Source organism: Aphelocoma coerulescens, chromosome 6 (assembly GCF_041296385.1).
Source record: "Aphelocoma coerulescens isolate FSJ_1873_10779 chromosome 6, UR_Acoe_1.0, whole genome shotgun sequence".
Classification (NCBI taxonomy): Eukaryota; Metazoa; Chordata; class Aves; order Passeriformes; family Corvidae; genus Aphelocoma; species Aphelocoma coerulescens.
The window spans coordinates 2,640,642-2,655,221 of record NC_091020.1 but is presented as its reverse complement, the minus strand read 5'-3'; the positions used below and the strand labels follow the sequence as shown (position 1 = coordinate 2,655,221).

Here is a 14,580-nt window from a genome sequence, read left to right as displayed (position 1 = left end):
GGTGCTCTAATCCACAACCCACTGGGCAGCCACTGTGGGGTCACGGCAGGGTCCCCATGTCCCCCTGGCACAGCTCAGGGTCAGCACCATCACCTCGGGGCCCTTCCAGCAGGACCGGTGGCTCCTGCCTGCCCCGGTGCCTTGGCTGACCCTGGTGCTGCCCCCCCGGCACGGTGCCACTGGTCCCTTAGGTGCTCCGAAGCAGGGAGGACAGACCCCAACAACCAAGGGATGTGTGGGAAGCACCATCACCACAAGCGTATCAGGCCAGCAGGAAGGAGGGGACAGCAGGGAGTGTCCCACCCCCTCCTCGGGCTGTCTCAGCCGAGGGACAGGGCTCAGGCCACCGGCCCCTCCCCGAGAGCCGCCGCTCTACTGGGATCCCTCCATCAGCCTCAGGATGCTGCTGTAGAGGCGCCCGGGGGCGTCCAGGCCCCAGACGAAGTCCCAGTGGTTCCAGTCGGGGATGTGGGTGTAGGTGACAAGGTGGGCGATGCGGGGCAGCAGCAGGCGCACGTCCCTCCAGTCGGCTGCCCAGTCCTCCCCTCCCGACCACACCGCCGTGGGCACCGGCATCTCCTCCACGCGGTACAGGGGCGGGGTGTCCTGGCGGGACACGGGGGGCTCTCAGTGGGTCAGTCCCTGCAGGCCACTCTGTCCCTGCCCCACTATTCTGCCACTGCAGCTCCTACCTGCTGGTACACGGCTGGGTTCTCGCTGCCGTAGTCAAAGGCTTTGAACTCTCCTGATTTCACCACCTGGGAGGAGAGCACGGATCTGCTGTGGGAGGCCAGCGAGTGCCACTGCATGGGTCTGGCATCTCCTGGTCCCTCGAGGGACCCATCATGAGAGGGCGCTCCTCTGGCTCCAGGCCTGTCCCTAGCCATGGGCTGACAAACCAAGGTGTTACACGTGACTCCTTGACTGCCCTGGTGCCACGCTCTTCCCTCTGAAATCCTGCTCACCACCAGCTGTGTGTGCACAGGGTGCTGCTGGAGTTCCTTCAACAACCTGATCACCTTTTCCAGCTTCCATTGCCTGTAATTTGGCTCTGCAAGGAGGCACACAGGTGAGGGCCTCCAGCCTGACCCTGCTTCCAGCAGGGCCACTGCTGAAGCTGCAGAGTCCATCTCCAGGGTGCCCAGGACCCCTTTGGACAGGGGGAGATGCTGTTGGATCCCCCTTTACCTCCTCGTCCAGTTCCCCCAGCCTCTTCTTGGGCTCCTACCCCCCAACTCGGCATCGCTGAGTTCTGCTCTGGGGATCCCTGGGGGGCCCAAACCGGGGGTGTCAGCATCCATCTGTGGCCTCCCCATCCTGTCCCTTGTCCTGCCTGGCACAGCACAGGGCACGCAGTGCAGTGCCCTGGTCCCCAGAGGCACCGGGGCAGCTCGTCCTGCATCCAGCACCTCGTTTCTTGCCTTTACTTTCTCGGGAGCGGCCAGTGTCCAAGATCCCTGAACTCTCGCATCTGCCTGGGCACAGCAGACTCTCGGGGAAGGGACCATGCCAGGGGTGAAGCGTCTGTGTGTCAGGGGTCCTACCTGGGCCCAGTGGATCACGTTTTTGACAGAGGTGCTGTCGGGATAGTGGGATGTGTACACGTCCAGCCGTGTCTGCAAGGAAACATATCCCAGCTGTCATTGCTTCCCAGCGGATGGGAGCGAGGGTGGCAGCTGCCAGGTGTTTCCCAGAGCAGCCACTGCTGAGTCACGCTGCCTGAAGAGCTGGACCAGGTTCAGGAATATAATTTTCATTAAAAACCAATTGCTACGAGACAGCGCCAGGAGGAGAGTGATGGGGATGAAGGGTGAGCTCTGTGAGAGATGTTACCCAGGCTTGGGGGCTGCGCTCAAGGCCTCAGTGACCACCTGAGGTCACCCAGATGCTGCTTCAGCAGGTGGGTCAGAGCAGGGGCTGCACCCGGGGTGGTCGCAGTGAGAGGCAGCCCCAGTTCAGAGGTGTTATCAAGGCCCACCTGGCCACTGACACCACCCAGCAGAGCCTGGGGGCTTTTCCTGTCCCAGGAGGAGAAGCAGCTGGCAGAGGGACATGTGTTGCCCATGCAGGGTCCGCGTGCTGTGAGCACTGGGGGCCAGTGGCCGCAGCAGGCTGGGCAGGGCGGGTGGCAGAGCCAGCGGCCCTGGGACCCCCGTCCCCACCGGCATGGCACACCCACCATGTTAAGGTTCTTCTCGTTGTGGCCGCCCAGCAGGGAGAGGAGGTTGGCACAGGGCCTGTGCAGCAGCGTGTGCCTGCACAGCTCCGGGAGGAACCGCCACAGCTTCCGCATGTGCAGGGACGCGTCCGTTCTGCCGAGCAGCAGCTGCGGGAGCGAAGGGCAACACGCGTTTCCTGCCTTTCCCTCCCTGCAGCCCAGCCCCTGGACCGTCCCACCATGCAGGCAGCGAGGGAACATCCAGGGGTCCAACCCACTCCCCCCTGCCCCCCTGCCCCACAGAGACATGTACAGCTCGTTGCAGGAGCTGATGCTGACTGAACACACACCAGGGAAATCAATATTCACAACTCTCCTCTTTCTCCCCACCTCCCCCCAAGCACTGGGTCTGGTTTTTGTGGAATCAACATGGCAAAGCTGCTCTTTTCCAGGTGTTCAAGTCTAGGGCCCCTACAAGTAGCCCCCATGTAAAGACCACTTTCATCCTACAGATGGAAGAAAGACATGCGCTCAACAAAGTGGCCACCCAGGTCTGTGTGTGCACCTGAATCATGTCTGTGCTGATAAATCAGCAGGAATTAACTGTTTTCTGCTGCGTCAGAGAGCCCCAGGGGCTGTGTCTGGGCATGATCCCTTCTCCAGAACCAGTGAGTTTTGGGGCAGAAGGGCATGGAGTAATCCCTTACCAGAATAATCTTGAGATTTTTGTCCAGGAGGAAGGGTAGCTTCATGAGGGGACTTCTGGCGTGCTTGGCTGTCACTACTGGAGCCAGGGCAAAAAACATTTTGACTTTCTGAGCCAGTTCGGGCATGGATGAAAATGCAATAAAGGCTGAAAAAACAGAAAAACAACGTCAGGCTTGCTCCATCTTTCCTCAGGTGCTTAATCTGAGGGTTCCCTTGGCCCCAGGTCTGTTTAATTAATTATCTCCACTTGGGAATCTGAGCTCTCTTGCCACTTTCCTGCTAAACGTTGGTGCAAGAGATGCCCAAAGGGAGGCAACGCTTTTATTCCCTTGGCTGAGCAGGCACTTCAGTGGTTGTTGAGCCCACACAGAGGGGACCCCTCTGCTTTCTGCTGACCAACGCCACTGTGAGGAATGAAACAACTCTTAGTAAAAATTAAAATGATTTATTAAAAATAGAAAAATTACAAAAATTAGTAAAAGATAAAAATTTGGGATCCTAGTGGCTCAAGAGGTATGCCCCAGGAGCGCAGGGATTTGAGATCTTCAGGCTTTAACAGCACTGGACCTCTGGTGGAAAGAAAATTTGCAGTGCTGGGCTGACTTTTAGCTAGTCTAAAGTCAAAAGGAAATATTATTAAAGGCTCCTAGATAGGAGTCAGGCTTAAGTACCCAGCACTGAGACCCACGACAGCTGATGTGCACTGATCTGCGCTCCTCTGACGGCTGCCTCGTTGTTTTATAGTGCCTTTGCTCCGCCCCAGTCCGCCCACAGCCCGCCCACAGCCCGCCCACAGCACACCCCTTTGGTCTAAAGTGATTGGTGTTTTCCTTTTGACAGATCATCTCTGTCTACCAATAGCTCGTCGTTGTCAGGGGGGTGGGAACAGCTGAAGTAAGGGTGGTAACATGCCCTCATTAAGATTCAGGTTGCCGTGGAGCTTACTTGTAGAATAACAGCTATGGGGCTAAAAACAGCAATTGGCTGTTAGGACTGGGGTTTTGGAGTTAGTCCCCAGACTAAAGTGCAAAGCAAAACCCTCAAAAAACCATTAAAATACATTCAATACCCCTTAAAACACTTATAAAAGTAGACAATGAACATAGGAAAAACAACTCTTACTGTGTACAAGTGGTTTAAAGTTTGAAAAAGGGATTTTTAACTAGGAAACTTTTAACTGGGAATTTCAACTGGGACTGGTACAGACAAACTGCTTTGAACAAGTGAAAACACTACTAATAAAGCTTGATTTTTGTACCTGGGCTGATGGGTTAACTTTATCATTTAATCTAAAGAACTGTTTAATTCAAAATTAACTAACTAAGGCACTTAACATGCAAAGACCAAGCTAATTAGGGATTTCATGTATGACAGCCACAATGAGGCTTTTCAAGCCAAGGCGGCGGCAGCCCCTTGGAACGCACCGATCGTGCAGCCCTGGGAGTAGCCAACGTAGTGGAGCTGCTTCTGCCCCGTTTTCTGCAGCACAAAGTCGATGGCGGCCGGCAAGTCGTACATTGCCATCTCATGGAAGCTGCAACACACCAGGGGGATGTTGGTTATGAGGCAGCAACCAGTGGGAAAACTCACCTGTGAGATTTGGCTGCCTTGCATTGCCCAGCTTAACCTCCGGGGCTGGTTTTCCGGGAGGAAATTCCTGGCATGGATCCTTCCTGCTGTGGCATCATCCTCCCCTGAAAGGGCTTAGTCCTCCCACGGCCGTGGTGAGCAGTAAATAGGCTGTGCAGAGCCTGGCCAGCCTTCCAGTGCCATACCCAGCCTCTCTGCAGACCCAGAGCTGGCTCCTACCAGGATTACAGCACCAGCTCTGCTCCTGGGGATGCTCCTTCCCAGAGGGGAATGGAGCACCAGGTCCTGGCCGTGTGCCTGTTGGTGGGATGTGGTGAAGGGCAGACCTGCTCTGTGAGGTTTTTTTAAAAGCCTGTTTAGGAGCTTGGGCAATCTGCTCTGAAGATCAGCTCTGGAGAGGCAGTAGCAGCTTAAAAAGCCATTCTCGGGGACGAGGGGCAACAAGGTCGAGGAGCAGGGGAGGTGGCAGTGACACTTGTGGACATCTCAGTGGTGTCCCTGCGGATGCCCCTGAGGCAGGGCCGGTGTCTCTGCATGTCCCCGTGCAGGCAGCGGTGCCCCGTGCTCTCGGCGGCTGCAGGGAGGTGCTGGCACCGTGTCAGCAGGCAGGTCTGCTCCGGTCCCTGCATCCTCCCCGGGACAGGCCGTGCCAGGATTAGGTGCTCTGACTTGCCTGCTCGGAGGCACCCACCTCTGCCTAGAGCTTGGTGGCAGGCAGAGAACACTGCCAGGCTTTTGTAATGCACTCCAGCCCACCTGAAATCCCAGAATTCCACCTGGTCAGCTGAAAGGTGCTGGTGTCTGCGGGACCAGCTCGTGCCCCGGCTGTTTCCCAGCCACACGTCATAGCCAGAGTCTGCTAGTATGAAGCCAAGGCTGTTGTTAGCCAGATTTTCCACCCAGTGGCTGCCTTCTCCAAATATCCCGTGCTGGAGAAACACGACTGGCTTGGCCCCTGGGTGCAAAAGAAACAGCACATTCCATTGAACCAGGTTCCCTCTATTCACTCACCCCAAATTAAGGCCAGTAAAGCCTCTTCCTTGCACTGCCAGAGGAGATGCAAAACCGGCATTTTGATGACGTGTCCTGGTGCTACAGCTTTGACCGTAAATTGGAGAAACCCCACGGATTCAGTGTTTTTGCTTTAACAATGACTATTCCCCCAGCCTGGCCAGGTTCATCCATTCACCTGCTTACATTCAGGGCTTTTTGTGCTGGCTCTGAGCTAAATAGAGCCCTACCTCTGCTGATAGGCTTTTCTCTTCCGTGAGGAATTCTGTTCAGGCGGATGTAGTAGCCATCATGAGTCAGAACTTCATACTCCTCGCTGGGGTATCCTCTGTGGCAGACGATTTGGCTCTGGAGGGAAGAAAAACCCATGTGGAAAACTTCCCGTAGCCGAGGTGCTTGTCTGACTCGAAGAGCACATCCCTCGGTAAAAGCGGAGTTCTGGAGCGTGGCTTTGCCCGGGGTGTCTCTGGACCAGCTGAGGACTTTTTGTGACAGAGGATGCTCTGTCCAAATCCCGCCCCGGTGATCTGCCCAAGGGAAGAGGAGATGCTCAGCCGCGGGCAGCTGCAGGGCTTGGAATGGTTCCAAACACGGCGACTGAAACCGAAAGGATTTACTGACGCCTGACCCCGCTCTCCTGAGTGCCGACCCCGCTCTCCTGACGCCTGACACCGACAGCAGCACATGGCACATCAGGCTCCCAGCCGATGCGCAGGGCAGATAAGGCAGTGCGGCAGATGGAACCTGCCGAGCTGGGCTGACTGGAAGGGCAATGGGATAAACCCCACAGGACTCACTGCAAGGCTCCTGAGGCTCTGCCTGAGCTTTATTTATGCTGAAAGTTCCACAGATTGGGAAGTTTCCGCCTGGTGAAACCCAACTGTGGTCCTGCCCACACGTGGCTGTGTGCTCCCTTTGTCGCGAGGCTGGCAGGAAAGATGAACTGCAGCAAATTTATTGCCCACGTCCCGGGTCCAGCTAAACCCAGCTTCAGAGTCTCCCAGGGCTCACCTGGACATGGCCCTGAGCGATTTGCTGCAGCTGAAGGAGAGGAGCCACGCACAAATTTCTACCCTCTGGGGAGATATCTGATCAAATCCAGTCTGGGATTATCCCCATCTCTTAACTGCCCTGCTGATAATTGTGCTTAATTCTGCTGGGAGGAGGACGAGCTTGTTAATGATGGTGTGGAGGCAGCGTCGTATCGCAGCAGCTCAACAACACCAGCCCTCTCCACGTGTCCTCCAACCCTCTCTCCTCCAGCTGAACGTGCCCAGACTTTCAGACTGGAAATTCAGAGTTCTCCTGACTTACAACATTCATGAGAGTCTCGGGGTTTAGAGCCTTTTTCTGCTTGACAGCACCTTCGGAGCTTGTGGGTGCTTGTATGAAAAGCAGGATTGCAATGAACAGCCACATCTTGTGCCTGTGTAAATAACAATAACAATAACAATGACATCAAAAATAACGATAATGATAGTAATAATAGGAATAGGAACAGCAACAAGAACAACAACAACAAAACCAGCAACGCCAATGCTGTTGTTATTATTGTTGTTGATTATTATTATTATTATCATCAGATTTGATATGAATGTTTGGTCTCACTAGCTTATGATGAGTTAAGTTCCTCACATATCTGAAGATCACACATTGTCTTCTGGGCTGGGAAAGTGGAGGGAATTCCCAGTTTCAGTTTACTTTACAGTCCACATGAGAATTGTTGTACCCCTCTGTAACAGACAGGGTCTGGTACCAGGCAGGACCCTTTTTTTACATTTTTAGTGGCAAGAAGAGGAGAACCAGCTGTGCAATACGAGAACTAAACCACTGAGCCAGTTGTCTCAGGGAGGAAATGAATCTTAAGGGGGAGTTCATGCTATGGAAGGAACATGTTTAGGGTGGCTGGGGTATGACTGTGTCTATACTTTTCCTGTTTTTCTATTGCTTAGCTTTTGTACCCAAAACTCACTGTAAACAGAAGGATCCTATGAACTGAAACTGGTAGAGCCTCATAGGAAGGCTATTTGTTAAATGAGCATAGCCTGAAAAAAGCAGAAACCTCTTTGATTACCTTAGAGACTCCTGAGCTGAGCAGAGGTCTATTTTTAATGCACACAGTTAATATTATATATGATTTCTATTGTTTTGCCAGCCTCTCAAAAGCTAGAACTCAACTTCAGCCCAGCAGCATGAATTGTGAATTGCTCTCTGCCTCCCTCCTTCTCCTCCCAGTGGATCTCCCACGCCATGAGACTTCCCTGCCCCCTGAAACATTCCCAGCAAACCTCCCCGTGGTATCACCCACGATGCGAGTTAAGACCAAAAGTAACAAAGAGCAACCGAGGTTTTTTCCCCCTGGGGACAGCTCTGAAAGGACACAGATCTGAGCGACACGGAGGAAAGTACGTTACCAGGAAGAGCCCACTGGTGCGTCTGACCGGGCTGGTGGTGGCAGTGCTGGTGGCTCTGTCATCAGCACAGTTAAAGGACCACGTTGTGTCAGAGCCCAGCCACGCTGGCACCCTGCCGTGCCTCGTCACGTGCCCTCCAATTAGCAGATGAGTGCTGATCACGCCCGTGGTCGCTCCCTCCGTGTGGCCGTGACTTCCATGCTTGCAGAGGATTGCGTTTCCAGACGCAGCCGGAATGGTGTGCGGAGGAATTCCAGCTATGGAGTTGCACCTTAAGCTGGTGATAGTCACAGTAAAAAAAAATAATGCCAACAGCTTTTCTTTGTAAAGGGCCATTTCCTAACTCCCAGGGTCATTTAGAAGAGTTCCTGGTGTGACAAAAAAGCTTGGGCTCTACCATCTTTACAAAGCCTCGGCAGCATGCCGAGCTCTCCAAGGACACCCCAAGGACAGGTCAGGCCTCACTGCCTGCCTGGATGGGAGACACTTGGTCATTCCAGCCCCTGTGAAAAGTGGCCCAGGCAGCCTGCTCATGGCCCTGAGGTCCTAAAGGTGTCATGGTAGCAAGGGGTAAGTCGCAAAAGTTCTGCAGGGCTTTCTGGAACAGCAGCAGGCTGAACGTCCCTTCTGGAAAAGCACCAAGCTGAAGGTCTCAGCAGCAGCCAGTGGTGGGGGGAGAGCTGGTGCAACACCTGTGCTTGGCCAAAGCCACAGGTATTGCACAGAGCAGAGGTGTTTGTTCCCCACCTGCAGCCCGTGACCGCCCAGCCCACGCCTTTCCCTGCCTTGGTAGCCACCTGAAAGCCCGAGCCTGTGGCTGGCTCTGCTGGCATGTGCCCTCCCTGGCCGCAGGTTAGGCTGCCTTCCAGTGCTGCTGCTACCGTGCACGAGCGGCATGTGAGTTGTGAAAGGCAGCCCTGCGTTGCTCCATCCCCAGCTGGGATGTTCTGTTGGTGCCGCGGCCGCTGACGCCGAGTGTGGGCGCGTCCTCCCCGCCACAGGTGTGGCCAGGGCCTCCACGCCTTCACTGCCTTGGTTCTGCACCTGTGCCTGCTCTGGGCTTTTGGAAATGTCTTCCCTCACCTGTGAGCACAAAAATCCCTCTACACAGAGTCAGAGAATCATGGAATGGAACCCGTCTGGGTTGGAAGGACCTTAAAGCCCATCCAGTGCCACCCTGCCATGGGCAGGGACACCTTCCACTGTCCCAGGCTGCTCCAAGGCCCAATGTCCAGCCTGGCTTTGGACACTGCCAGGGATCCAGGGGCAGCCCCAGCTGCTCTGGGCACCCTGTGCCAGGGCCTGCCCACCCTCCCAGGGAACAATTCCTTCCCAATATCCCATCCATCCCTGCCCTCTGGCACTCTGAACCCATTCCCTGTGTCCTGGCCCTCCAGTTCCTGCTGCAGGGTCCCTCTCCAGTTTCCCTGTATCCCTTCAGGCCCTGGAAGGAGCTGTGAGCTCTCCACACAACCTTCTCCTCTCCCGGCTGAGCAGCCCCAGCTCTCCCAGCCTGGCTCCAGAGGGGAGGTGCTCCAGTCCCCTCAGCACCTCAGTGGCCTCCTCTGGACCTGCTCCAACAGTTCCATGTCCCTCTTGTGTAGGAGGCACCAGAACTGTGCACAGAATTCCAGGTGGGGTCTCACCTGAGCACAGGGGCAGAATCCCTCCCTCCCCTGCTGCCCACGCTTCTGCCTTCTAACCCCTCATTATCTAGGGGTGGTACTAAGTAGCAGTAATAGCAGTAATAAAATAATAGTAACAGAGGTTGGAAGGCAGCAGAGACTTCTCTGGCATCCTCAGGCTGTGGGATGAGGCCATTGGAGCAGTGTGTCAGTGCTGAGGTGTGTGATTCAGCACCTGGAGTTATTCTACCTGTAATAGAGGGAGAGAAGGTGCCAAAAGAAGCAGCTGGATTTTTACTGAGGAACTCTTGTGTAACTTGGTCAAAGGGAGGCATGAAGACCTCTGAGGACTTGAAGGAGGTTGGGTTCAGATGGGATACTGAGAAGAATTGTTCCCTGGCACAGGGTGCCCAGAGCAGCTGGGGCTGCCCCTGGATCCCTGGCAGTGTCCAAGGCCAGGCTGGGCATTGGGGCTTGGAGCAGCCTGGGACAGTGGAAGGTGTCCCTGCCCCTGGCAGGGGATGGAATGAGGTGATCTCTAAGGTCCCTTCCAACCCAAACCACTCCAGAATTCCACGATTCTCAGAGGGGTGTGTGTCCAGGTGGGCTGGTCAAGGTGTGACAGGGAAGGCAAGGGTTTCCAGCTAACGAGTCATCCATGTGCTTCCTGGGCTCGGCCTGAGGCCCAAAGCCTGTGAAGTAAAGAGATTCAGCCAAATTAAATTTAATAAAGAAATAGATTTTATTCCGCGGCTGAAAGATCGGTCCCACAGAAAGCCACGATGGAGAAAAGCAGCCCCGAGCCCGGGGTAGGAGCTGGGTGAACACGCACAGATCTGATCTCTATCACACCAGAGCTCCCAAGTTCGCGGGTGCTGCTTCGGCTGGTCCCTTCTTACACAGTTTTTGGGCAGAGTCCGAATTAATTCTATTCTTCTCGTAATTTTAGCATATTCATGAAGTTTTCTTGTCCTGGAGTTGGGCTGCACAAAGCCTTTCCTGGATCTGATGAACTGTCCATCCTGGGTGGTGAGTGGGCCATTTCTGGTGATAGAAGGGCCATCTCTGCTGATGGATGGGCCATCTCTGGTTCCTGGAACAGTTATTTTTAGTTCCCAGAATGTCCCATTCCTTATCAGATGAGATGTAGATATCAGAAGGTGGTGATCAAGTGATCATGGTGCCAATGTCCCGGTGATAAGATCGAACCCCACCTGGGTGGAATCCTCACTTATTGATTACATCTGTGCTGAGAGAACTTCTTTTAGTGTTGTGAAATTTTCCTCTCAGCCAGGTTGGTGGAGGGATTTTGAAACTCTGTCTCTGCATGGTCTACATTTCAGTTTTATACATAATAGCACGAATTACATACTTTATTTATAACACCTGTATTTTTCTTGGCCTCTCAGGCCCTTTAAGAATCAAAAGTTACATCCTCTGGTGTCATGTGTTGCTTCTGCATCTCCTCAGCTTCACAGGTATTAGGCAGCATTGCTGCTGGATGCCTTTCACTTCCTCATTTGGGGCATCACAGGACTGCAACCCCACCTGCTGCTGGCAGAACAGGAAGAGAAGCAGCCCATGGAATCAGCTGTGTCCCCCCTGCTGTCCCACAGGGGCAGGTCTGCTGCTGCTGAGTCACCTCCTCTGAGGCACATCGGGGCGCAAGCAGCACTTGCATTGGGGTTAATCATGTCCTGGGCTACCCATGCTCACCTCTCCTCCAGCTCCTGCCCTGCTGTTCCTCCTGCTGCTCTCCCACGTGTGCCAGCCACCAGACTGTGCCCAGGATGCTGGCTGGTGCCTCTTGCCAAGCACAGGGGTGAACCAGTCACAAGTCACCTGGTCCTGGCATCCTGAGCTGGGAGAGGGAGCATCATCCTGACTTAAGCACTGAGAGAATGGCAGCTCTTGTGCAATCCCTGCCAGACAAGCACAGCTCTGTCGAAGCAACCTCGGAGAACATGGCTCAAGTTAAACCTGGTGGGGGAAGCAGTCCTTATCTGCTTGTACCTCTCCTAGTGTAAAGTCCCTTCAGCTAGGCTGGATATCTCTGGTTTACACGTTTAGTAGGGGTTTTGCTGATACTAGAGTTGCACAGTGGAGCTTGAGAAAGCAGCTGTCTTTGCACAACACCTCATTAGAGTTGTTCGTGCAATCATTTCATTCACTGTAATGAAACTGAATAAACAACAGCATAAACCTTCCTCAACGTGGATTGGGAAATAATGGAGATGTGATCACTGGTGGTTTTTCTCTGGTAATTCCTCCCCTGTTCCTGTGCTCAGAAGAGCCCAGAACAACCCTTAACTTCTTGTGCTTCTTCCCTGATCTCTCTTTGTTGTACAATTTAAAGTGTAATTTTACACTTTAAAGTGTGTTTTAAAGTTTGGTTTGTGGGTGAACAGACCTGGGACAACTTGGGCAAAATTTCTCAATGAGGAAATACTTACAGTTTTCAAACTTGGTGCCGTAGTGCTGTTGAGATTATTTTCCAGCATATTGGAGAAAAGCTGATCTGGCTCAGCTTTGCCAAAGCCCTGCTCAGGGCTATCAGAGACCTTTAGGGAGCAGGAACACGTCCCACAGGACATAGTCCAGGGTCGGGGATGATCACAGAACCACAGAACGAACCACGCTGGAAAAGACCTTTGAGATCCTCAAGTCCAACCTGTGAGCTTACAGCTCCTCATCAACTAAACCCTGGAACCAAGTGCCACGTCCAGGCCTTGTTAAACACCTCCAGGAATGCTGACCACCTCCCTGGGCAGACGATTCCAGTGCCCAGCCACTCTTCCAGTGAAGAATTTTCTCCTGATGTCCAACCTAAACTTCTCCTGGCACAGCTGGAGGCTGTGTCCTCTCGTTCTGTCAGTGGTTGCCTGGGAGAAGAGCCATGAAGATCAACATCGTGAAGTTGTGGAGATAATTACATCTGATCTTGATTTCAGCGAACTGTGACTTTCCATGGCCTTATCCCATTCCCACCTGCTTGAAGTCCCATCATATGAAAATGCAAGTCTCAAAGACCAGGGTGTCTCTCTCAGAGATCCATCTACCAAACTCAAAAGAAAATTTGAAAATTACAGGGGAAATCACACAGAAATTGCTGTGGGTTCCTGAAATAAGAAAGCAAAGTGTTTTCAGCCAAATAAGAGTCGGATAAAAATCTACCCAGCAATGGCTGTGGGAATTGTTGCCAAGCCATTAAGGATCAAAAAGATGTGAAAAGGCAGCATACCATCTGTCATAACTCGATGAAACCTTGTCCCAGATTAACCCTGGGACAAATCAGTTTCTAAACAACCCCACAGGCCAGCACGTTGCTTAAAGCAGGCACCAGAGCAATCTCTGGATTGCTTGCAAAAGCGCCACTTCCCTTCAAGCCCGTGCCTGGGGGAAGGAGGCTGTGGGAGGGGTGCTCAGCACCCCTGTGGCCTGGGCACAGCCTGGGGCAGGCCCTGTGCTCCACTCCACAGCTACTGTGTGGCTGCTGCTCTTCGCACTGACTGTGTGATGAAGGGAAAGGATGGGTCAGCCAGCATGGTGGCACCGCCGTGCCCTGAGCGGGACGTGACACAGCCTTAAGCCCTCATGGCCTCATGTGACACGCTCTGCATGAGCACATCTGGAAGAAAATTAAACAGGAGGCTGAGTGATCAACATCCTCCCCGCTGGAGGTGTGTGACTGAGGCAGGTTTGCCCACACAGGGAGGATGAAAAGGGTGGTGAAGGCTTTGTGCTGCACTGGGAGGTCTGAGGGTGAGAGGTTAAACTGATCACCATGGACTGAGATATGTAGGACATTGGTTTGCTGGAGCCACTCCAGAGAAGGCCACCAAATTGATCGGAGAGATGGAGCAGCTCTGCTGGGAGGAAAGGCTGGGAGAGCTGGGGTTGTTCAGCCTGGAGAGGAGAAACACTCAGGTGACCTCACTGTGGCCTTGCAGGACCTGAAGGAGCGACAGGAAAGATGGAGAGAGACTCTTTACAAGGGATGGAGGAACAGGACACAGGGAATGGCTTCCCAGTGCCAGAGGGCAGGATTAGATTGGGTGTTATGAAGGAATTGCTCCCTGGGAGGGTGGGCAGGCCCTGGCACAGGGTGCCCAGAGCAGCTGGGGCTGCCCCTGGATCCCTGGCAGTGCCCAAGGCCAGGCTGGACATTGGGGCTGGGAGCAGCCTGGGACAGTGGAAGGTGTCCCTGACCATGGCAGGGGGTGGCACTGGATGGGCTTTGAGGTTCCTCCCCACCCAAAGTATCTGTGATTCCTTGATTCTCTGATACCCTGTGCAATCAGCACAGACCTGTCTGTTAAAAGTGAAAAGTTGGTGCTTTTAAAGTAAACTTAAACAAATGGCAGGTGGGGATGTGGTGTAGTGGTGAGCACAGCTGGGTTTGATGACCTTAGGGGCCTCTTATGGATTCTAGGACTCTAATTTCCTGCCAGCTTTCCAGAAGTCTGCTGGGGAAACATCTTGCTGGCATCTTTGGGTGTTTATTTGCCAAGGTGGAAAAGTCATCCTGCATTTGCACTGCTGTCTGTGGCACGAGCACAGTGCAGTCCTGTAAGATGCTGCTCCAGGGCACAGCCCCGCTGTGAGCAGCTGATCACACAGAAGATGTCATTACAAATATCCCAAGTGAGGCAGTTAATCGCTGGCAATCCAGGTAGATCCTATCTAACCTACAGCCTCATTCCTGCGCCCCGGGATCACCCCACCCCATCCTGTTTCCTTCTGTGGTCACTTCCAGCTGTAAGGTAGAAAGTGAAACACTTCACAGATGGTAACTCAAGCAGAGCCCGCTGCAGCTGTCCCACAAGGCACCACCAGCCCTGTGCCACAATCTCCAGACACCTGGATGGAACTCTGCTGCTAAACCCCCACAGTTTGGCTCCGGAGAGCAGCTGAGCTGGGCTCAGTGCCCTCCTCACCACCCATGTCTTCCCTGCAGGGCACAGGGCAGGAGGTGCTGGTGGCACCGTGGGTGTCTGCCAGCATGAGCAGCCACTGGAAATTATCCCTGAGCAGGAGGAGCATTGGGCAAGCAGCTCTCCCTCACCTGCATGTG

General features: G+C 53.8%; 1 protein-coding gene across 1 annotated transcript; it reads right to left on the bottom strand.

Annotated features, from left to right (window-relative positions):
* Window positions 1-372: 372 nt before the first annotated feature.
* LOC138112783 (lysosomal acid lipase/cholesteryl ester hydrolase-like) lies at window positions 373-7,943 on the bottom strand. Its single transcript, XM_069020378.1, has 10 exons — window positions 7,882-7,943; window positions 6,782-6,893; window positions 5,698-5,815; window positions 5,213-5,411; window positions 4,291-4,400; window positions 2,866-3,011; window positions 2,180-2,326; window positions 1,545-1,616; window positions 693-758; window positions 373-606 (listed from the first exon to the last, which is right to left on the bottom strand). Exons 1-10 carry the CDS (start codon window positions 7,941-7,943, stop codon window positions 373-375), a joined length of 1,266 nt encoding a protein of 421 aa, XP_068876479.1.
* Between the last annotated feature and the right edge of the window lie 6,637 nt (window positions 7,944-14,580).